Source organism: Mandrillus leucophaeus, unplaced genomic scaffold (genome assembly GCF_000951045.1).
Source record: "Mandrillus leucophaeus isolate KB7577 unplaced genomic scaffold, Mleu.le_1.0 Scaffold3, whole genome shotgun sequence".
Taxonomy (NCBI): Eukaryota; Metazoa; Chordata; class Mammalia; order Primates; family Cercopithecidae; genus Mandrillus; species Mandrillus leucophaeus.
Window position 1 is genome coordinate 1,738,893 of NW_012103142.1, and position 22,306 is coordinate 1,761,198.

General features: G+C 42.6%; 1 protein-coding gene across 1 annotated transcript; it reads left to right on the forward strand.

Annotated features, from left to right (window-relative positions):
• Positions 1-766: 766 nt before the first annotated feature.
• Positions 767-16,439, forward strand: SNRPC (small nuclear ribonucleoprotein polypeptide C). The gene is made up of 6 exons (XM_011986537.1): positions 767-1,223; positions 1,575-1,617; positions 5,975-6,083; positions 10,798-10,887; positions 13,224-13,328; positions 16,089-16,439. The coding sequence occupies exons 1-6, from the start codon at positions 1,054-1,056 to the stop codon at positions 16,211-16,213; spliced, it is 642 nt and encodes a 213-aa protein (XP_011841927.1). The 5' UTR covers positions 767-1,053; the 3' UTR covers positions 16,214-16,439.
• Positions 16,440-22,306: the final 5,867 nt, after the last annotated feature.

Sequence of the window (22,306 nt, forward strand, 5' to 3'; positions counted from 1 at the left end):
GGAGGTGGAGCTTGCAGTGAACCGAGATAGCGCCACTGCACTCCAGCCTGGGCGACAGAGCGAGACTCCGTCTCAAAAAACAAAACAAAACAAAACCAAAAAATTTTAAAAAGGCAAGAGATAACCTTTCTCTATCATCTGTAAAGTTGGACTCCCCTCTTCCCCCCTTCACTTTGCTCCACCTAACCGACTACTATAAATATTTACTATTTCTTTGAGACAGGGTACCACTCTGTCACCCAGCCTGGAGTGCAGTGGCGCGATCACGACTCACTATAACCACAACCTCCTGGGTTCAAGCGATCCTCCCATCTCAGTCCCCCCAGTAGGTGGGACCACAGGCGCGCGCTACCACCTCCGGCGAATTCTTTTTTTTTGATACGGAGTCTTGCTCTGTCGCCCAGGTTGGAGTGCAATGGCGCGATCTCGGCTCACTGCAACCTCTGCCTCCCGGCTTCAAGCCATTCTCCTGCCTCAGCCTCCCGAGTAACTGGGATTAGAGGCGCCCGCCACCACGCCCAGCTAATTTTTGTATTTTTAGTAGAGACGGGGTTTCACCAGGTTGGCCGGGCGGGTCTCGAACTCCTAACCTCAGGCGATCCGCCCGCCTCGGCCTCCCAAAGTGTTGGGATCACAGGCGTGACCCACCGCGTCGGGCCAACGTCCGGCTAGTTTTAAAATTTTCTGTAGAGACAAGTTTCGCTGTGTTGCCCAGGGCTGGTCTCCAACTCCTGGGCTCACGTGATCCTCCCGCCTCAGCCTCGGGAGTACCTGAGATTCCAGGCGCTAGCCACGGCGCCGGCTCCTGTTGGTTTTAATATCTGTCTTGTTTCACTAGAATCTCAACTCCACGAGGGCAAGAATTTTTATCCGTTTTGTTCACTGCTGTTTTTTCAGCATTTATAGCAGCCCCATGGGCTTTGCAGAGAATCATTAGATATTTACAAAAAGATTAAATACGCTCTTCTGGAAGCATCGAGAAACAAGATTAAAAGAGCTTGGGTTGAACCTCGTAGCGACCCGTAGTACTCCCCCTTCCCGCCATCCTATTAGATGAAAGGAAGAAAGGGAAAAGCCCCGCCCCTCGCTCGGCTGTTGGTGGCGAGGGCTTCGGGTCTTCTCGCTAGTCTCGTGGGGTTCCGCGGTGTCGTCGCTGACTGTGCGCGTCATTTCCGGGCGTCACGTAACGGAGTGGCCAACGGCCTGCAGAGCAACATGCCCAAGTGAGTGGGGCCCCGAAATCTGAGGGTGATCGTAGTCACTAGTTGTGGCCCCTATGCAGGAGCAGAGAGCGGGTTCTGGTTTCTGAAACCTCGTGGGATGGCAGAGTATCTGGGACAGTTGGACGGAGATAGGGAGATGGAGAACGCTAGACACCCCTTCTTAGAGTGGAGATGGATCCCGCTTAAGGCAACAAAAAAAGCCTGGTTTATATGTCGACGCTTTGACGCTTTTGAGTCGTGAGGAGGTCGGGCTTTTTGTTTGTTTCTTGGTTTTTATATTCCATGAACAGCGCTTCCATGGATGGGCATCTAGCTGGTTGTCATCTCTTTCTCCCTTTCACCTCTTTTCAGGTTTTATTGTGACTACTGCGATACATACCTCACCCATGACTCTGTAAGTGGCGTATCCATACTTTCAAAAAGCCTTATGTGTAATAATTAAATGAGTTTTGTGTTTTTTTAAAGATGCAAGTTGTGCTTTCCCACCTGCTGAGGTTTAAGGTCTACTGCTTGTAGAAAATAGTTGGAGGTTATTTCCCACCCTAGAGTAACTTTGATTAAAAACCGCTTAACAAGGCAGGCATGGTGGTGTGCCTGTAGTCCCAGCTACGCAAGAGGATGAGGTGAGAGAATCGCTTGAGGTCCAGGCTGCAGTGAGGAATGATCAGGCACTGCACTCCAGCCTGGACAACAAAACAAAAAAAACTGCTTATCAAATAATACAGCAGTTAAAGTAGAATGTTTTGTTAGTACTTTTTTTTTTTTTTTTTGAGACGGGGTTTTGCTCTTGTTGTCCAGGCTTGAGTGCAGTGGCGCTGTCTCGGCTCACTGCAACCTACACCTCCCGGGTTTAAGTGATTCTCCTGCCTTAGCCTCCCGAGTAGCTGGGACTACAGGCATGGGCCACCACGCCCGGCTAATTTTTAATATTTAGTAGAGACGGAGTTTCTCCATGTTGGTCAGGCTGGTCTCGAACTCCCGACCTCAGGTGATCTGTCTGCCTTGGCTTCCCAAAGTGCTGGGATTACAGGCATGAGCCACCATGCCCAGCTAACCCCGCCTCTTAAAAAAAATTTTAGTGGTCTAAAGAGCACTTGAGTGGATCTTTGCCTTGCATGATTTTGTAATGTGCATTGGTTATTTGGAAAAGTTGATTGACTTGAGTTAGTGCCAGGCTTCAAATGTAGACACGTTTGATTATGTAATGAAAACCCACATTAATTAATGTCACAGTCTAATCAGAACCATCTTTAAATATTGGGAAGCTGTCAAGCTTATGGTGGCAGATAAGATTTTCCAAAATTCTGATTTTTGCTTAATAGCTCAAATTCTATCACTGGCAATACTTTCCATTGCTCTGTTTGAAGTGACAGGCTCACTCCATTCATTTTTGAGAAGTCTGAATATACGGTTTGTGTCTGTCACTCTCAAATAAAAATGGTGTTCCATCAAAAAGGCAGCTGGGCTGGATATGGTGGCTCATGCCTGTAATTTCAGCACTTCGGGAGGCCGAGGAAGGAGGATTGCTTGAGCCCAGGACTTCAAGAGAGGCAGCTAGTAGAGCTCATAATTTGAACAATTACATGCCTGCTTTTCCTTGAAAGGGCATCATATTTTGGCATGCAACACAAGTGCTTTGTCTATTTTTCCCATTTTGTCACTCAGAATATTAAAAAGACTTGAACTTAAGGGTTGAGATTTAATAAAAATTAATAATTTTGTTGCTTCATTAATTTCACTCAGTGAAACTAGCTTTTTTTCCCCCTATGAGTACATACATTGAAGAATACAGTGATCACTAATACAGTCGGGTGCCATTGCCTTGATTCGTTCTGAAGTGCCAGGAATTTGGCATCATCAGTGAAAATGTCAATACAGTGAAAAAGGAAAGTAATGGCTTAGTAGTATTATGAAAACACTTTGAACTTGCAGACCTTGTGAAAGAGTCTCAGAGACCCTTAGATGTCTGTGAACCATGCCCTGAACACTGCAGCTCTATGCTTTGCTGCCTCTGTAGAAATCTGATTAAGTCATAATTCTTTTTACAGCTGAGGCCTCGCTGTGTTTCCCAGACTGGTCTAAATTATAACTCTTGATTATCTTGAATAGTAGCTGGAAGAAACTGGCCAGTGATTTTTCTATTGTCACTTTATTTGGAATTCTTTCTAACATGTGTTCAGATGTAGTATAGCATTAATAGAGATGTGGAACATTTAAGTTGGGTGGTTCCTCTTGAAGACGTTGTTATAGTTCTGTATATTATCTTTTTTTTTTGAGATGGAGTATTGCTTTATTTCCTGGGCTGGAGTGTAATGCCATGACCTTGTTTCACTGCAGCCTCCACATCCCGGGTTAAAGCAGTTCTCCTGTCTCAGCCTCTCGAGTAGCTGGGATTACAGGCCTGCACCACCACACTCGGCTAGTTTTTGTATTTTTAGTAGAGACGGGGTTTCGCCATGAAGAAACAGTCCCACCTTGGCCTCCCAAAGTGCTGGGAGTGAGTCACTGTGCCTGGCCAAGTTCTGTGTATTTTCATACATTGTCCTGGAGTAGAATGCTCTGATAAATTGGTATTTTTAATAGCTAGTCAGTTCTTGCTTATAGATCCCTAGTCCTTTTTTTACCCCCTCTCTAGGTAAAACCCCCTAGAGATAATTTTCTGAAATTGTTAATGAGGGGGCTGTGCCTTTCTGCCCTTTTTTGGCATTATAGTTTCATATACCTATTATTCACTTTCTTGCTAATGCCAGAATTCAGAGAACTGAAAAGTATTTCTTTATATTAAAAATGTCTTTTCATGAGAAATGTCATGAACGCTTGTTCCTTCTAAAATGATGTCTTGCAAAAATAGAACATTTCTATGGTGATTGATTTTACAGATCCCTATAGTGGACTTAGAAATGTGTAAAAACAGCCGGGCATAGTGGCTTACGCCTGTAATCCCAGCACTGGGAGGCCAAGGTGGGCGGATCACGAGATCAGGAGTTCAAGACCAGCCTGGCCAGTGTAGTGAAACCCCATCTCTACCAAAAATACAAAAAAAATTACCTGGGTGTGGTGGCACACGCCTATCATCCCAGATACTTGGGAGGCTGAGGCAGGAGAATCGCTTGAACCTGAGAGGCGGAGGTTGCAGTAAGCCGAGATCTCGCCACTGCACTCCAGCCTGGGTGACAGAGTAAGACTCCATCTCAAAAAAAAAACCCCAAATAAGAGAAAGAAATGTGTAAAAACATTCAGTGCTGTAACTTTTGGACTTTGGTTGATTTTTAGTTATGAGTTTTTTTGTTTTTTTTTTTTTGAGATGGAATCTCACTGTGTTGCCCATTCTGGAGTGCAGTAGCATGATCTCAGTTCCCTGCAACCTCCACCTTCAAGATTCAAGTGATTCTCCTGCCTCAGCCTCCCGAGTGGCTGGGATTACAGGCGCGTGCAATCATACCCAGCCAATTTTTGTATTTTCAGTAGAGACAGGGTTTCACCTTGTTGGCCAGGGTGGTCTTGAACTCCTGACATCAGGTGATCCGCCCACTTTGGCCTCCCAAAGTGCTGGGATTATAGGTGTGAGCCACTGCGACTGGCTGCTAGTCATGATTTTGTTATTAGGTTTAAGGCATCATTGTTGTGTTAATGTAAGCAGTGGTTGGGAGGACAAGGAACAATTTTTTTTTTTTTTTTTTTTTTTTTGAAACAAAGTCTGTCTGTGTCTCCCAGGTTGGAGTGCAATGGCACAATCTTGATTCACTACACGCTCTGCCTCCTGGGTTCATGCCATTCTCCTGCCTCAGCCTCCTGAGTAGCTGGGACTACAGGCACCTGCCACCATGCCTGGCTAATTTTTTGTATTTTTAGTAGAAATGGGATTTCACCATGTTAGCCAGGATGGTCTTAATCTTACCTCGTGATCCACCCGCGTTGGCCTCCCAAAGTGCTGGGATTATAGGCTGGAGCCACTGTGCCCAGCCAGGAACAATTTTTTTTTTTGAGATAGGATTTTGCTTTGTCACCCAGGCTGGAGTGTAGTGGAGTGATCTTGGCTCACTGTAGCCTTGATCTCCTACGCTCAAACGTCCTTCCCATCTTAGCTTCCCAAGTAGCTGGGACCACCACCTTTGCTGCAGTTACTCAACTTCCTTGTAGAGAGAAGGTGTAGCCAATATATAAATAAATGTGCTGGGCTCTGTGGCTCACACCTGTAATATCACAGCACTTTGGAAGGCCAAGGTGAGAGGATCACTTGAGCCTAGGGGTTTGAGACCAGCCTGGGCAACATTGTGAGACGTCATCTCTACAAAAAATTTAAAAGTTGGCTGGTCATAGTGGCTCGTGTCTCTAGTCCCAGCAACTCAGGAGGCTGAGGTGGGATGATTGCTTGAGCCCGGATGGTTGAGGCAGCAGTGAGCTGAGATCGTGCTATTGCATTCCATCCTGGGCAACAGAGCAGGACCCTTTTCAAAAAAAAAAAAAGGTAGATAGAGATAAATGTGGTTGTGTTCCAATACTTTTTTTTTTTTTTTAAAACACAAAAGCCAGTGGCTGGCCAATGGGGCATAGTTTGCTGACCTCTGGTCTAGATAATATAGTAAAAAAATTACCACAGTATGTTGCTGGGTAATGTTTTTAAGTAATACTGTAGCAGCCAGCTAATGCTGCTGATACTAGACACGTTACTTATATAAAGGCAAAACTTTATTAAATTTTTAGTGTTGGACATTTGTTTCTGTGTCTGATATGATCTTTTTATTTTGCAGCCATCTGTGAGAAAGACACACTGCAGTGGAAGGAAACACAAAGAGAATGTGAAAGACTATTATCAGAAATGGATGGAAGAGCAGGCTCAGAGCCTGATTGACAAAACAAGTATGCTTCAGTCTCTTGTTCTGATGTGGTAAAATGGTCCTATTCTTTCTTGTCCCTGTCTCTGGTGTTTTTCACAGAGGCAACTCATTCTGAATGATAAATAGGAGCATTTGGATATGTTGAATGAAAGAAGTGGAAGGTCATTGGTTTCCCAAGGATATAGGAACACATTAATATTTATTATTGAGGATAGAGCAATCAGAGACAGCAATAAGGTTAGATGGGGAAGTGAGGCAGAGAAGAATGGAGTTGCTTAATATTTATGTATTAACACCAGATTTTATAGCAAATTTCTATAAAGCCCCTTTGTAGTTAATCCACAGGTTTTAGAAGTGTGTTCCTATTCTAATAGGAGCAGATCAGGAGTGGGTTTGTGGTTTTCCCCAAGTAGTTTGAGACTATATTTAGATGTTTTATTTGTAGTCCTGACAGAGTACTAGTCAAAAAGAAACTACTTGATGTAGCAAAATAGTCTGAATATGTTTCGGACCCCTGTTGTACATCCCATGCTCTTATTGTTAGGAACATTTTGTTCTGGCTTATTGGGTCCAGGACACTAACTGAAGGAGATGTTGCATTTTTAGTTTAGATCATCCTGGTGTATTTGAATCACAGCCTTTCTTAATCATTCGTTGTACTCCAAGCTGGCAAGCAAATGTGGGTTTTGTGATGTGACTTTTTAAAAAAGCAGTAGGGCAGGTGCAGCGGCTAATGCCTGTAATCCCAGCATTTTGGGAGGCCGAGGCGGGCAGATCACTTGAGGCCAGGAGTTGAAGACCATCTTGGCCGACATGGTGAAACCCCATCTCTACTAAAAATATACAAATTAGCCCAGGCGTGGTGGTTCACACCGGTAATCCCGGCCAAAAAGTTTTTTTTAAAATTAAAAAGTAATAAAAAGGCAAAACTGGCCGGGCACACTGGCTTACGCCTGTAATCCCAGCACTTTGGGAGGAGGAGGTGGTGGATCATCTGAGGTCAGGAGTTTGAGACCAGCCTGGCCAACATGGCGAAACCCCATCTCTACTAAAAATACAAAAAATTCAGATGGGCATGGTGGCGCCTGCTTGTAGCCCCAGCTGCTTGGGAGACTGAGGCAGGAGAATTGCTCAAACCCAGGAAGCGGAGGTTGCAGCAAGCTATGATCGCGCCACTGAACTGCACTCCAGTCTGGGCGACAGAGTGAGACTCTGTCTCAAAAAAATAGTAATAATTAATAAATAATAAAAAGGCAAAACTGTTGTGAAAATTTTCAAATAAAATAGACAAGCGAGTGCTGGGTGTGGTGGCTCACGCCTGTAATCCCAGCACTTTGGGAGGCTGAGGTGGGTGGATCACCTGAGATCAGGAGTTAGAGACCAGCCTGACCAACGTGGAGAAACCCTGTCTTTACGAAAAATACAAAATTAGCTGGGTGTGGTGTCGCATGCCTGTAATCCCAGCTACTCGGGGAGGTTTAGGCAGATGAATCGCTTGGACCCAGGAGGCGGAGGTTGCAGTGAGCCAAGGTCTCACCACTGCATTCCGGCCTGGGCGATAGAACGAGACTCTGTCTGAAAAAAAAAAAATAGACAAGCTTAATGAACCTCCCATTCTGAATTTCCTCACCCTTCATTTCTCATCACTCAGCTGTAGCACTCTTGTTGCATTTATTCTGGGTTTCTCAACCTTATGACAAATACTGTTGTCATTTAAGGCTGGATAATCTTTTGCTGTGTGGATCTTTCTGTGCGTTGCAGGATTTTTGACAGCATGCCTGGCATCTGCTAACTAGATGCCAGTACCAGTCTCCAGTTGTGACTACTAAAAATATCTCCAGGCATTGTGCAGTGTCCCTGGAAGGCAAAATTGTTTCTGGCCAAGAGAGCCACTGAATGTTGTCACCTACTCCTTCTCCTTCCTGGATTATTATGGACCAAACCTCAGACATTGTCCCAGTTTTTAAAATTGATTTTATTTATTTATTTATTTATTTATTTGAGATTGAGTCTTGCTCTGTTGCCCAGGCCAGAACGATCTCAGCTCACTGCAACCTCTGCCTCCTGGGTTCAAGTGAGTCTCCTGCCTCAGCCTCCCGAGTAGCTAGGACTGCAGGCGCACACCACTACACCTGGCTAATTTTTTTTGGTTTTGGTAGAAATGGGGTTTCACCATGTTGGCCAGGCTGGTCTTGAACTCCTGACATCAAGTATTGACCTGTTTTGGCTTCCCAAAGTGGTGGGATTACAGGCGTGAGCCACCATGCCCAGTCCCGATTTTTTTAAAAAAACTGACTCTCACTCTGTTGCCCAGACTGGAGTGCTGTGGTATAATCAAAGCTCACTGCAGCCTCAAATTTCTGGGCTCAGGTGATCCTCTGGTCTTGGCCTCCTGAGTAGCTAGGACTACAGGTGCACACCACTATGCTAGGTTAATTTTGTAAAATTTTGTATAGAGATGGTGTCTCACTTTGTTGCTCAGGCCGGTCTTGAACTCCTGGCCTCAAGCAATCCTCCTGCCTGGGCCTTCAAAAGTGTTGGGATTATAGGCATGAGCCACCACACCTGCCCCATTGTCCCATTTCATATGAAAAAATAAACCATGATGTAATCTTTTCCCCTTACTTGAAAAGATGTTAGAAATTTCTTAGCATTAAAAGATTTACAGTATATTCTGTAGTTACTTTCCATAGGCAGCAAAATAATTTAGGATGAATAAACATTTTTTTAATTTAAATTTTAACTTTTGTAGAGATAGGGTCTTACTCTGTCACCCAGGCTGGAGTGCAGTCGCCCGATCATAGCTCACTGTAGCCTTGAACTCCTGGGCTCAAGCATTCCTCCTGCCTGAGCCTCCCAGGTAGCTGGGACTACAGGTGCACACCACCATTCCCAGCTAATCTTTAGTTTTTGTAGAGACGGGGTCTCACTATGTTGCTCAAGCTAGTCTTTAACTCTGGAACTCAAGAGATCCTCCTGCCTCAGCCTCCCAAAGTGCTAGGATTATAGGCAGGAGCCGCTGCACTCGGCTTGAGTACATGTTTTTGTTTTTGTTTTAAGGCTAGTCAGAATAATAAACATTTTTAGTGGGGGACTTTTTGAGAAGAGTAGGGGAGCCCCTCAGGGACACACTCATGAAATCCGTGATTATGTTGACCTAGAGCCTGCTACTAAGTCAGTGACTTTGCTTCCCCCACTTCAGGCTTTACAAGCTGTCCTCCTACAAAAGATGTGAGAGAGGCCTTTTTGATTGAAAAAGTCCATATTGGGATATAATCCCTGAGATCGCACAGGCTTTGTTCAGAGGCATATGGATAATAAGCTATTCATAAATCTCCACTTAGGTCACTTTTTTGATCTGATCCCATGAATTACCAGTAATTGATGAGTAATTTGATTTCCTTTGCATTGGAGTGGAGTGGGATGGGCTATAGACAGCTTATGTCAGGAATAGACTTTATGAGTGTGTATTTTAATATTTATTTGTGATTCTTTGCTAAAACCAAATATAGATGATCTTCAGTTTCTCTTGTTTTCTCTTATGCTTCATCTGAAAAAAAAATTTAAATTGATTGTATTAGATTTTCTTAAAAATCATAACTCTTTTGGGGCAGGCTTATAGTTTGAAATCTTTGTATGTTTTGAAAATCCTAGGTTAGTGCATTGATTTCCAAACTGGTAAACCAACATAGTGTATTATTTTGACCTAGGACAGCATACATAGGAAGGATAGAAATTTTATAAAGCCTAGCTTTTTGGGCATGTATTGCACTTTTTCAAACAAAACTATGAATGGCTTGAATTGGTTATAAACTATATCTACAGATTAAAGATGACTCTTCCTCTTTGGTAAAAGACATTGATAGGGCCAGGCATGGTGGCTCATGCCTATAATCCTAGCACTCTGGTAAGCTGAGATGAGTGGATTGCATGAACTCAGGAGTTTGAGACCAGCCTGGGCAATTTGGTGAAACCCAGTCTCTACAGAAAATACAAAAGTTAGCCAGGCATACTGCCAAGCACCTGTAGCTATTTGGGAGGATGAAGTGAGAGGATCACCTGAGCCCGGGAGGTCGATGCTGCTGTGAGCTGCGATTGTGTCCCTGCACTACAGCATGGGTGACAGTGAGACTCTGTCTCAAAAAGAAAAGACATTGATAGGCAGGAAATTTTTACTCCAGTCTCCCATATTTAATTTAGCCATAGAAATGCTAAGTAGAGGCCGGGCATGGTGGCTCAAGCCTGTAATCCCAGCACTTTGGGAGGCCAAGATGTGCGGATCATGAGGTCAGGAGATCGAGACCATCCTGGCTAACACGGTGAAACCCCGTCTCTACTAAAAAATACAAAAAACGTGGCGGGCGCCTGTAGTCCCAGCTACTGGGGAGGCTGAGGCAGGAGAATGGCATAAGCCCGGGAGGCGGAGCTTGCAGTGAGCTGAGATCCAGCCACTGCACTCCAGCCTGGGCTACAGAGCAAGACTCCGTCTCAAAAAAAAAAAAAAGAAATGCTAATTAGAAAACATGAATCAATAAACCAATTAATTGCAGTTTTAGCCGGTGAATACCTAAAAATGATTTTTAAACTGTAGAACCATGATGTAATAATTTTAGAGGACAGCTAGCAAGAGTAAAGTAATTGGAACCATCAAAGACTTAAAAGAAAGAGGTTATTTTAGTTACTGGGTTGTTGAACTCTTATTCATCTTTTTTCTTTTCTCACCCTCATCTCCGAAGCGGCTGCATTTCAACAAGGAAAGATACCTCCTACTCCATTCTCTGCTCCTCCTCCTGCAGGGGCGATGATACCACCTCCCCCCAGCCTTCGTAAGTTTAAAGTTTTAATCTTAAGGGGTGTGATGGGGCAGGCTGTCCTTTGATTAGGTTACATTATCTCACCGTTGGCTTTCAAATACTGTTGCATTTGTATGTAGATAGTAATATAAATGTATAAATACATAAATGTTGAATATAGATGTGCGTAGTAATGGAAAACAACTTTAGTGGTATAATTTCTAAAATAACTTCGGAGTTAACTTTTGATTGCATTGTCACTAAGTACTGTATTTGTGGCATCCCAAGTGTGGATCTAAGAGAGATTTAAATGGAAAGAAAGCTCAGAATGAACCTCTGATTAGATGAGCTAATACATGAATAGGAGTTGCTAGGTACATTAAATTATTTACTCTATGAGCACAGCACTAGAGGACTGAAGTAGCTGATAAACTCCTTAGTCTTTTGCCCTATTTTCTAACCCACCTAACACCAAAATCTATATCTTAGAAACATAAGAATTAGGCTGGGCATGGTGGTTCACACCTGTAATCCCAACACTTTGGAAGGCTGAGGCAGGTGGATCACCTGAGGTCAGGAGTTCAAGACCAGCCTGGCCAACATCATGAAACCCCATCCCTACTAAAAATACAAAAATTAGCCAGGCGTGGTGGTGCACGTCTGTAGTCCTAGCTACTCAGAAGGCTGAGGCAGGAGAGTTGCTTGAACCTGGGTGGTGGAGGTTGCATTGAGCTGAGATTACCCCACTGCACTCCAGCCTGGGCAACACAGCAAGACTGTGTCTCAAAGAAAAAAAAAGAAAGGTGAGAATGAGATCATTGAAAGGAGAGTGGATCATGGGCCCAGCTTTCTGGGAAAGTTTGTTGTTTCTGTGTGACAGACAAGAGGAAACTGAGTGCTGCACTGGATCATACTGTACTGTGGCTCTTCTGGGAGCAGTCAGACTGAAATCACATACAGGACCTAGACTGAATCTTGCACACAATCACAAGTATAGACTCAGGGAAGTAGGCTGTTTGTAATAGTTGCACACTAATGTAGGTGGACCACTAATGTCCTGCCAAACCTTTTCTGGGCACCTGCCATCCTAGGACCTGGTCAGGCCTCAGCCCATAGCAACTCCAAGGTTACTTCTCTCTCCTTTTCTACCTTGACTGGCTGGCACTCAACTCCATTATTTTTGATAGCAGAATAGTCTATGGTATGAATTTACCATAATTTACCTCACTATTTTCTTTCTTTCTTTCTTTCTTTTTTTTTGAGATAGAGTCTTGCTGTGTCGCCCAGGCTAGAGTGCAGTGGCGTGATCTCAGCTCACTGCAACCTCCGCCTCCTGGGTTCCCTGGATTCAAGTGATTCTCCTGCCTTAGCCTCCCAAGTAACTGGGATTGCAGGTGCATGCCACCATGCCCAGCTAATTTTGTATTTTTAGTAGAGATGGGGTTTTGCCATGTTGGCCAGGCTGGTCCTGAACTCCTGACCTCCTGACCTCCTGTGATCTGCCCGCCTCGGCCTCCCAAAGTGCTGGGATTACAGGCTTAAGCCACCATCCCCAGCCTGCCTCACTATTTTCTTATTGGATATTTAAGTTGTTCCAAATTTTAGGTATTGTAAATGATACTGTCAGGAATATCCCTGCATATAAGTCTTTGTATTTCCAAAGAATCTTTTAAAACCATGTTTTCATTTTTTACAAAGGGATCTGAAATTAAATGCTTGTGGCTTAAGTCCATCAGCTTTTTGTCACGAGCCCTATAGAAGGTACAACCTCTCCACCCCCTTGTTTTGTTTTTTTAAATTAAAATCTCAATTTTTCTTAACCTAGGGAATCTGACTTTATTTTATTCTTCTGTCTAGGCAGACTTGTTCTTGCTTTTTATTAATGTTTTATGGCATGTGATTTTTGTGGATCTGCTATTATAAAAAGAAACCATAAGAGGGATATTGTTTCAGAATTCGAAGGAGTTCATGAGATCCTTTTAGTTTGATTAAGAAGAGAAAATGTTGCCGGGGGCAGTGGCTAATGCCTATAATCCTAGCATTTTGGGAGGTTGAGGTGGGCAGATCACCTGAGGTTGGGAGTTCGGGACCATCCTGACCAACACGGAGAAACTCTGTCTCTACTAAAAATACAAAGTTAGCTGGGCACGGTGGCACATGCCTGTAATCTCGACTACTCGGGAGGCCGAGGCAGGAGAATCGCTTGAACCTGGGAGGTGGAGGTTGCGGTGAGCTGAGATCGTGTCATCGTACTCTGGCCTGGGCAACAAGAATGAAACTCCCGTCTCAAAAAAAAAAAAAAAAAATAGAGAAGAGAAAATGTTAATATGTGAGCACACCTTAACCACAGGCTCCATTCTTTATTTCAGCGGGTCCTCCTCGCCCTGGTATGATGCCAGCACCCCATATGGGGGGCCCTCCCATGATGCCAATGATGGGCCCTCCTCCTCCTGGGATGATGCCAGTGGGACCTGGTAAGTTTGAATGTCTTGTCTTTCTAGTTTGCTCCCTTGTGTTTCTAGTGTGCTCCATTTAGTTTAGTCACTATGCATAACTGATACTTAATGGAAGGAAGTTAGTATGTGTAGCCAAAGCTTGAAAATGGGGAGTTGTGCTCCACTTCTGAGGGTGGAATACTTACATAAATTGTCTAATTAGCTGTTTAAATGTACTATTGTAACAAATTAAATTTGGTCAATTATTAATGGTAAAGAAAAAGAAATACTTGGTTTATCATTATAATTGGATGGTATCCAGTGACCTTGTGCTACTAAAAGCAGGATAGGTTGCGTCTGTTTTTATTTTCCTCTCTTCTGTTTCCTTGCCTCACCCTGGCTTTTGGCCATTTATACTGAAGAGAAGGGTTGATGAACTTGTTCCATTTTGTGGGGAGGGGGAAGGTTATAGATACATTTTCTCAGTTTTGATTTGGAGCAGAGCCACCTCTTGCTGCTTGTTGAATCTTGCAGTTTAACTTGGCCACATCATTATATTAAAAAGCTTTCAGCCTGGTAGTTGGTTTTTTATTTGGGGAGGGGTAAAAAAACTTACACTTCAAACATTTTATTTTAATATCAATTTAAACATACGTTAATTTGCAAATCTTTCTGATACATGAGCAGGACCTTTGCTTTAAGAGTGTGTCTAATGATTGGAACACTGTGTATTTATTGCATTAACCAGTAAGCCATAACTATAACACATCCTCTCTACCAAGTTTAGTTTCATTTCTTTGAAGTGGTCTGAAACCTTGTGATATAATCTAGTTCCAATCTTTTATGATTATTTTGCCTACCAAATTGTTGAGCATTTTTTGGTGATAGTTTATCTGAGTCTTCCTAAGTATTAAGTTAGTTTTCATAGAAGCTGTTCTCTTTTCACACTCATTTAATTGGTTTGCAGAAAATTATATATATATAATTACAGTAATAACTACAACTGACATAATCAGGTTTGGGAACAGATGTGACCGACACCTCCAACTCCTCTGGAAAAACAAGCTGCAAAGTTACTAGGGTAGCTTCCTAGGCAGAAGTATCAGTATGTCTGCTGTGGGTATCACTTAAAGGAGGGGGAGAGTATAGATAAAGAGAATTCCTGCCTTACTGACTTGTGAGCCCAAAACACAATCAAAATGACTTCAATGACTTTAGCATCCTTAACCCAGGCTCACAAATTCAAATTCTTAGAGGTTTTAGGGATGTGGTGAACTGGGGAATGCATGATTCGTCTAAAGAAGGCTTCTAGAACTCAGCTTCAGCCTGTGGTTGACATTTGAGAATACAGGCTTGGTGTTGCCTTTTCTCCTGAGTTTGCTTTTTGTTTTCTGTTTTTTCAAGCCAGGATAAAATAAGATTGTGGGATTTGTGTTAAAATAATTGAGTAGTTAGAGGGTGGACAGGGATAGGAATGGGTGGGGAGTAGAGATAAAGTTGTCCATGAGTGGGTAATTGTTGAAGCTGGATGATGGATACATGGATGTTCATTATACTCCTCTTTACTATTCTTGTGTATGTTTGAACATTTCCATAATAAGAAGTTTAAAAGAAAAAAGGAATCTACTCTTTCGTATGAAATCCCAATGTTGTCAACTGATTCAAAGTAAATCCACTATGGAGACCAAAGAAAACAAGTTGCCAGTTTTTAATCTTTGGTCTATGTCCATCCATTTCCTCTAAGAAATTCTTAAATATAGGTTAAGCATGGGCTTTTATGTGGTATTTAGAAGTTAGTAGTATTCTCTGTTCCTGTTTAAATTGGTCTTAAATTCTGTACCTGTTGGATTTTGTGTCTTTGCATATTCTTGTGTTTCACTATTTGTGATAAGGCTATATTCAAGTTTGAATATACTTTTCTCTTGAACCCTTTGCTGCAAACCTTTAATCCAAATTATTTAGTTAAAAATAAATTGGTAAAATTTGATGTTTAAAAAGAATATAGATAACATGAAATTATGGGGCATAATAGTAAAATTAATATCCATGAACCCACCACCCAGCTGGGAAGTAGAACATTATTGATTCCATTGAAACCACCTGTGTTCCTCCCCTACCCCTCTGCCTGCCTTCCCCTCCCTGGCTCATTTATTTGGCTGGTTTATTGATGGGACACTTAAAAAAATTCATGAATAGTTTCTGAAATGCATTAGAAAAATCAGATTTTTGTGTGCACTAATTGTTATAAATCACGTTATTGCCTATTATTTTTCTTGACTTGAGCTAAGTATGGTTACTAACAGGTTCCCAGCATGGGCCTCCTGCTCACCTTTCCTACAACTCCGAACAAACGCTTAGTGGTAAGATTGTCCTCTGTGCCTGTGTACATTCATGAAATAGCTCCTGGTTATATGGTGGATATCACTGATTAAAAGAGCTGACTGAAAAACATGTGACTTAGTTGTGAATTTCCCTGAGTGAGAAAAAAAGGTCAGTTTAGGGAACTAGTGTCCCTGGTGATTTCTGGAAAGCAATATATTAATAGTTTCCCCCTTACTATCATTAGATCATGATTCCCATATGGTTCTTGTGTTGATCTTTTTGTTTTTTTGTCTGAGAATGTCTAAGTAATTTACAGATGTGATAAATTTGTTGCATTTCTTCTGTCACGTATGTCTTTTTTCCAGCATTTTGCAAGGGGGGCTACGTTTTTTGTTTTTAATTGAAGTCCCATCAAACTCTCCCTAAATAATATTTTCTGACTCCCTTTTTTTCCGTCTTCTTTGTTTTGTCCTGCAGCTCCTGGAATGAGGCCACCCATGGGAGGCCACATGCCAATGATGCCTGGGCCCCCAATGATGAGACCTCCTGCCCGTCCCATGATGGTGCCCACTCGGCCCGGAATGACTCGACCAGACAGATAAGGATAGAGGGGAGGCTTCATTGTATCAGTTTTATATTACCTGTTCTGCTTCACCAGGAGATCATGCTGCTGTGATACTGAGTTTTCTAAACAGCATAGGGAAGACTTGCTCCCCTGTCCTATCAAAGAGAGAATAGTTTTGGAGGGGAGAAGTGGGACAAAAAAGATGCAGTTTTCATTTATATTGGGAAATGTGAAAATAAAATTGTCAACTCTTTCAATTAAAAGTGTGTTCCCTTTTTCCTCCTCTCCGTGTTCTCTGTGTATCATAAAGGAAATGAAACATTCCAGTTCTGTTTCTCTAGCTCATTACCTCTTCAGCATATCCTCTGCGTGAGATTATTTTTCCTTAGCTATATAGTAAATCTCTTCGGGCATCCTCCCTTTGTTAGTAAAGTCATCTTGTACAGCACTAAATCTAGCACTTGCAGAGCTTTTGTTGGTTAAAACAATCAACAGCTCGGTTAATTTTTCACATGAATAACACTTTGTATAGTAAGTGGAAAATTTTAAGTCTTTTATGCTGAAGTAAGGGAAAATAGTTCCTCTTGTGTGCCTGTCAGCTAAGAATGGCAAGAATTGCCCTAAACTCTGCTTCTCCTTTCTCTCAGCTCCCCTCTTCCTTGGGCTCAAATAATGTGAAAAGTTTCTCCTTTTTAAAAAACTTATTTAAAGTTATTTTAAAAAATAACTTTAAGGCCGGGCGTGGTGGCTCACGCCTGTAATCCAAGCAGTTTGAGGACTGAGGCAGGCAGATCACCTGAGGTCGGGAGTTCCAGACCAGCCTGAACAATGTGGTGAAACCCCATCTCTACTAAAAAATACAAAAATTAGCCAGGCATGGTGGTACATGCCTGTAATCCTAGCTACTCAAGAGGCTGCGGTGGGAGAATCACTTGAACCTGGGAGGCAGAGGTTGCAGTGAGCCAAGATTGTGCCACTGTACTCCAGCCTGGGCAACAGAGTCTCAAAAAAAAAAAAATAATAATAATAACATAATAATAATCAAAAATAATAATAATAAAAATAACTAAAGGGCCGAGTGTAATAGCTGACGCCTCTAATCCCGGCATTTTGGGAGACTGAGACGGGTGGATTGCTTGAGCCCATGAGTTTGAGACCAACCTGGGCAACATGGGGAAACCCCATCTTTACAAAAAATACAAAGATGAGCTGGGTGTGGTGGCACACGCCTATAGTCCCAGCTACTCTAGAAGCTGAGGTAGGAGGATTCCGCTTGAGCCTGGGAGGCGGAGGTTGCAGTGAGCTGAGATTGCACTGTTACAGCCTGGGTGACAGAGCAAGACCCCACCTCAAAAAAAACCAAAAAGCAACTCAAACAACTTTAAATTAGAGATAGTGTCTCACAATATTGGCCAGGCTAGTCTGGAACTCCTGGTTTCAAGCATTCCTCTTGCCTCAGCCTCTTGAAGTGTTGGGATAACAGGCGTGAGCCACTACACCTGGCCTGAAAACTTTCCGTAGCATTGGTAAAATTACACAGATTTCTATATTACAGAAGGTGGTTTTATTTGTTTATTTTTTGAGATAGGGTCTCACTCTATTGCCCAGGCTGGGGTGCAGTGGCTCAGTCATAGCTTACTACAGCTTTGACCTCCTGGGCTCAAGTGATCCTCCTGCCTTGGCCTCCCAAAGTGCTGGGATTACAGGGGTGAGTCACTGTGCCTGGCCAGAATGTGTTTTTAGAATTCTGTTTGTTACATAAGTAGGCTGTAAAAGTAGCATATTTTCAGGGAAGCATCTAGAAAGGAAGCCATTGGCACTGTTCATAGTCAGTGAAGTGTAAAACTTAAATTCTCAGCTGGGCGTGGTGGCTCATGCCTGTAATCCCAGCACTTTGGGAGACCGAGGTGGGCAGATCACAAGGTCAGGAGTTTGAGACCAGTCTGACCTACATGGTGAAACCCCGTCTCTACTAAAAAATACAAAACATTAGCTGGGTGTGGTGGTGTGCGCCTGTAATCCTAGCTACTCGGGAGGCTGAGGCAGGATAATTGCTTGAACCCAGGAGGCGGAGGTTGTAGTGAGCCAAGATCGCACCATTGCACTCTAGCCTGGGTGACAGAGCAAGACTCCCGTCTTGAGAAAAAAACAAAAAAACTTAAAACTCATATTGCAAGTGGGAATGAAAACTATTGAATACCCTCTGGGAAGGCAATTGGGCAGTATCTATCAGAATTATAATAACTGTATCTATGACCTAGTATTTCCATGTCTAGAAATTTATCCTGCAGGTAGACTTGCACATGTATGAAATGACTGACGTGTATTATGTATTGCAGCAAAAGATTGGAAATAATATAGATGTCCAATGATAGGGGGCTGATTTAAGTATAATACAGTTGCATATACCATGTTGCATATACATGCATCAATACACAGTTCCATATACTAAGCATGTTAAAACAGTATAAGGAAGTTCTGTGTACCAATAGGAAAAGATCTCCAAGATACACATTGTTCTACACATTGGTTCACCTAACAATGTATTGTTTGCGGCTATCCTTTTTTTTTTTTTTCCTGAGACGGAGTCTCACTCTGTTGCCCAGGCTGGAGTGCAGTGGCACGATCTTGACTCACTGCAAGCTGCACTTCCTGGGTTCACGCCATTCTCCTGCCTCAGCCTCCTCAGCAGTTGGGACCACAGGCGCCCGCCACCACGCCCAGCTAATTTTTTTTTTTTTTCTATTTTTAGTAGAGGCGGGGTTTCACTGTGTTAGCCAGGATGGTCTCGATCTCCTGACCTCGTGATCTGCCCGCCTCGGCCTCCCAAAGTGCTGGGATTACAGGTATGAACCATGCGCCCAGCCGATAGATTCTTTATTTTAAAACTTACTACAAAACTACATTAATCAAGACACTGTGGTACTTGCATAAGAATAGACATATAGATAAATAAAATAGAATTAAGAGTCCAGAAATAAACCCTTACATCTGTCATCAGTTGATTTTCACCAAGACAATTCAATGGGGAAAATGATGTTTTCAACAAATGTTGCTAGGACAACTGGATATCCACATGTAAAATTATGAAGTCGATTCCCTGCATCATACTATATATAAAAATTATATATGGGTCATGTTAAAATGGATCATATTCCTAAATGTAAGAGCTAAAACTATACAATCTTAGAATATAGATGTAAATCTTCATGTCTTCAGATTAGGCAGTGATTTCCCAGATATGACACCAAAAGCACAGCAACACAAGTGGGGGGAAGATAAACTGGATATCATCTACTTTTTTTGCACTTCATTTTTCTTTGTCTTTTTTTTGTTTGTTTTTGAGATGGAGTCTCGCTCTGTTGCCTAGGCTGGAGTACAGTGGCACAATCCCAGCTTACTGCAACCTCTACCTCTCAGGTTTAAGCGATTCGCCTGCCTCAGCCACCTGAGTAGCTGGGACTACACACGTACGCCACCACGCCTGGCTAACTTTTTTGTATTTTTAGTAGAGACGGGGTTTCACCATGTTGGCCAGGCTGGTCTTGAACTCCTGACCTCAGGTGATCTGCCCGCCTCGGGCTCCTGAAGTGCTGGGATTACAGGCATGAGCCACCGCGCCCAGCCTGCACTTCATTTTTCTATCAGGAAAGTTAAGACAGCTCATAGAATGGGAGAAAGTTTTTGCAAATAATATATCGCATAACGGACTTGTATCTACAATGTATAAAGAAATATAACTCAACAAAAAGACAATTAAATAATCGACAAGAGATCTGTACAGACATTGTTTCCAAAGAAGATTTACAAATGGCCAAAAACCTATGAAAAGGTGTTCAACATCAGCCATCTAGGAAATGCACACAAATCCTTAACCAAATATTGGCAATCAGAATTCAGCAATATATGAACATTATATACCATGAGCAAAAGAGATCTGTTTCAGGGATGCAGGCTGATTTAGTATTTGAGAATCATTAGGCCAGGCATGGTGGCTCATGCTTGTAATCCCAACACTTTGGGAGGCTGAGGCGGGCAGATCACCAGAGGTCGGGAGTTTGAGACCAGCCTGATCAACATGGAGAAACCATGTGTCTCCTAAAAATACAAAATTAGCTGGGTGTGGTGGCACATGCCTACAATCCCAGCTACTAGGGAGGCTGAGGCAGGAGAATCACCTGAACCCAGGAGGTGGAGGTTGCAGTGAGTGGAGATCATGCCATTGTACTCCAGCCTGGGCAACAAGAGCAAACCTCTGTCTCAAAAAAAAAAAAATTATTGCTGGGTGCAGTGGCTAGCGCCTGTAATCCCAGCACTTTGGGAGGCTGAGGCAGGTGGATCATCTGAGGTCAGGAGTTCAAGACCAGCCTGACCAACATGGAGAAACCATGTCTCTACTAAAAATACAAAATTAGCAGAGCACAGTGGCACTTGCCTGTAATCCCAGCTACTTGGGAGGCTGAGGCAAGAGAATCGCTTTAACCTGGGAGGCGGAGGTTTCAGTGAGCCGAGATCGTGCCATTGCACTCCAGCCTGGGCAACAAGAGCGAAACTCTGCCTCAAAAAAAAAAAAAAGTTAAATTTAATCCACTATGTTAACAGGCTAAATAAGAAAAATTCTTGATCATAGCATTTCATGCAGACAAAGCATTTGACAAAATTCAACATGATAAAAATAGAGAAAAATAGACAACTTCTTCAACTTGTTAAAGAGCATCCACAAAAATCTACAGCTGATCTATGTGTTGGTGAAAACTGAATGGTTTGCCCCTAAGTTTGGGAATAAGACAAAAAAGTCCACTCTTAGCACTCTTTTTAACAATGTACCTGAAGTTTTAGCTACCAGAAAAAATTAAAAGGCATGCAGATCAGAAAGGAAGAAAAAAAATTGTCCCAATTGCATATGACATCATTGTGTACATAAAAAATTCCAAGAAGGTAACTCACACCTGTAATCCCAGCACTTTGGGAGGCCAAGGTGGGAGGATCACTTGAGTCCCGGATGTCGAAGTCACAGTGAGTCTTGAAAGCACCACTACACTCCAGTCTGGGTGGTGACAGAGCAAGACTCTATCTCATTAAAAAAAGAAAAAATCAAAGAATCTACAAAACGACCTCATACTACAAAATACTGCTTCAACCTATAAAAAGAGCTAATGAGTGAGTTCAGCAAAGTTTCAAGGTACAAGATAAACATACAAAAATAATGGTTTTTCTGTATACTAGCAATGAACACATGGACACATACATTAAAAATAACTGCTCAAAAGAAAAAAATAGATGTAAATCTAATAAAACTAGTATAGGCTGGGTATGTTAAAAAGTACATAGTGCTGATGAAATAAATCACAGAAGATCAAAATAAATAAATTGGAAGACTCAACATAATAAATATACGTATTCACCCTAATTAAATATATACTTTTAACCCCATTCCTATCAAAATTCCAGCAAGATGTTTGTAGATATAGACAGGATTATTCTGCAAGTTAAATGGTTGGGCCAGGTGTAGTGGCTCACGCCTGTAATCCCAGCACTTTGGGAGGCTGAGGCAGGCAGATCGCTTGAGGCCAGCCTGGCCAACTTGTCTCTACTGAAAATGCAAAAATACGAAAATACTGAAAACACAAAAATTAGCCAGGCGTGGTGGCAGACACCTGTAATCCTGGCTACTCAGGAGGTCGAGGCATAAGAATCACTTGAACTCAGGAGGCAGAGGTTGCAATGAGCTGAAATCGTGCCACTGCACTCCAGCCTGGGTGACTGTCTCAAAAAAATAAATAAATAAATAAAAATAAAAAATTTAAGTGGGAAGATAAAGAAACTAGAATAGCAAAAACAATTTTGAGACAGAATAGGCCAGGTGTGGTAGCTTATGCCTGTAATTCCAACACTTTGGAACACCTGGAGATGGCACTGCACTCCAGCCTGGGCAACATACTGAGGCCCCATCTCTACAAAAATAAAAATTAGCCGGGTATGGTGGCACGCACTTGTGGTCCCAGTTACTGCAGAGGCTGAGGCAGGAGGATCGTTTGAGCCCAGGAGGTTGAGGCTGTAGCTATGATCACACCACTGTACTCGGTACAGGGCAAGACGCTGTCTCTTAAAAACAAAAAAGTAATAAAGT

Coding starts and splice junctions, on each gene's coding strand:
- SNRPC (XM_011986537.1), top strand. CDS start 1,054: ATGAAAGGAAGAAAGGGAAAAGCCCCGCCCCTCGCTCGGCTGTTGGTG. Junction 1,224..1,574: donor CTGCAGAGCAACATGCCCAA/GTGAGTGGGGCC, acceptor ACCTCTTTTCAG/GTTTTATTGTGACTACTGCG. Junction 6,084..10,797: donor GAGCCTGATTGACAAAACAA/GTATGCTTCAGT, acceptor TCATCTCCGAAG/CGGCTGCATTTCAACAAGGA.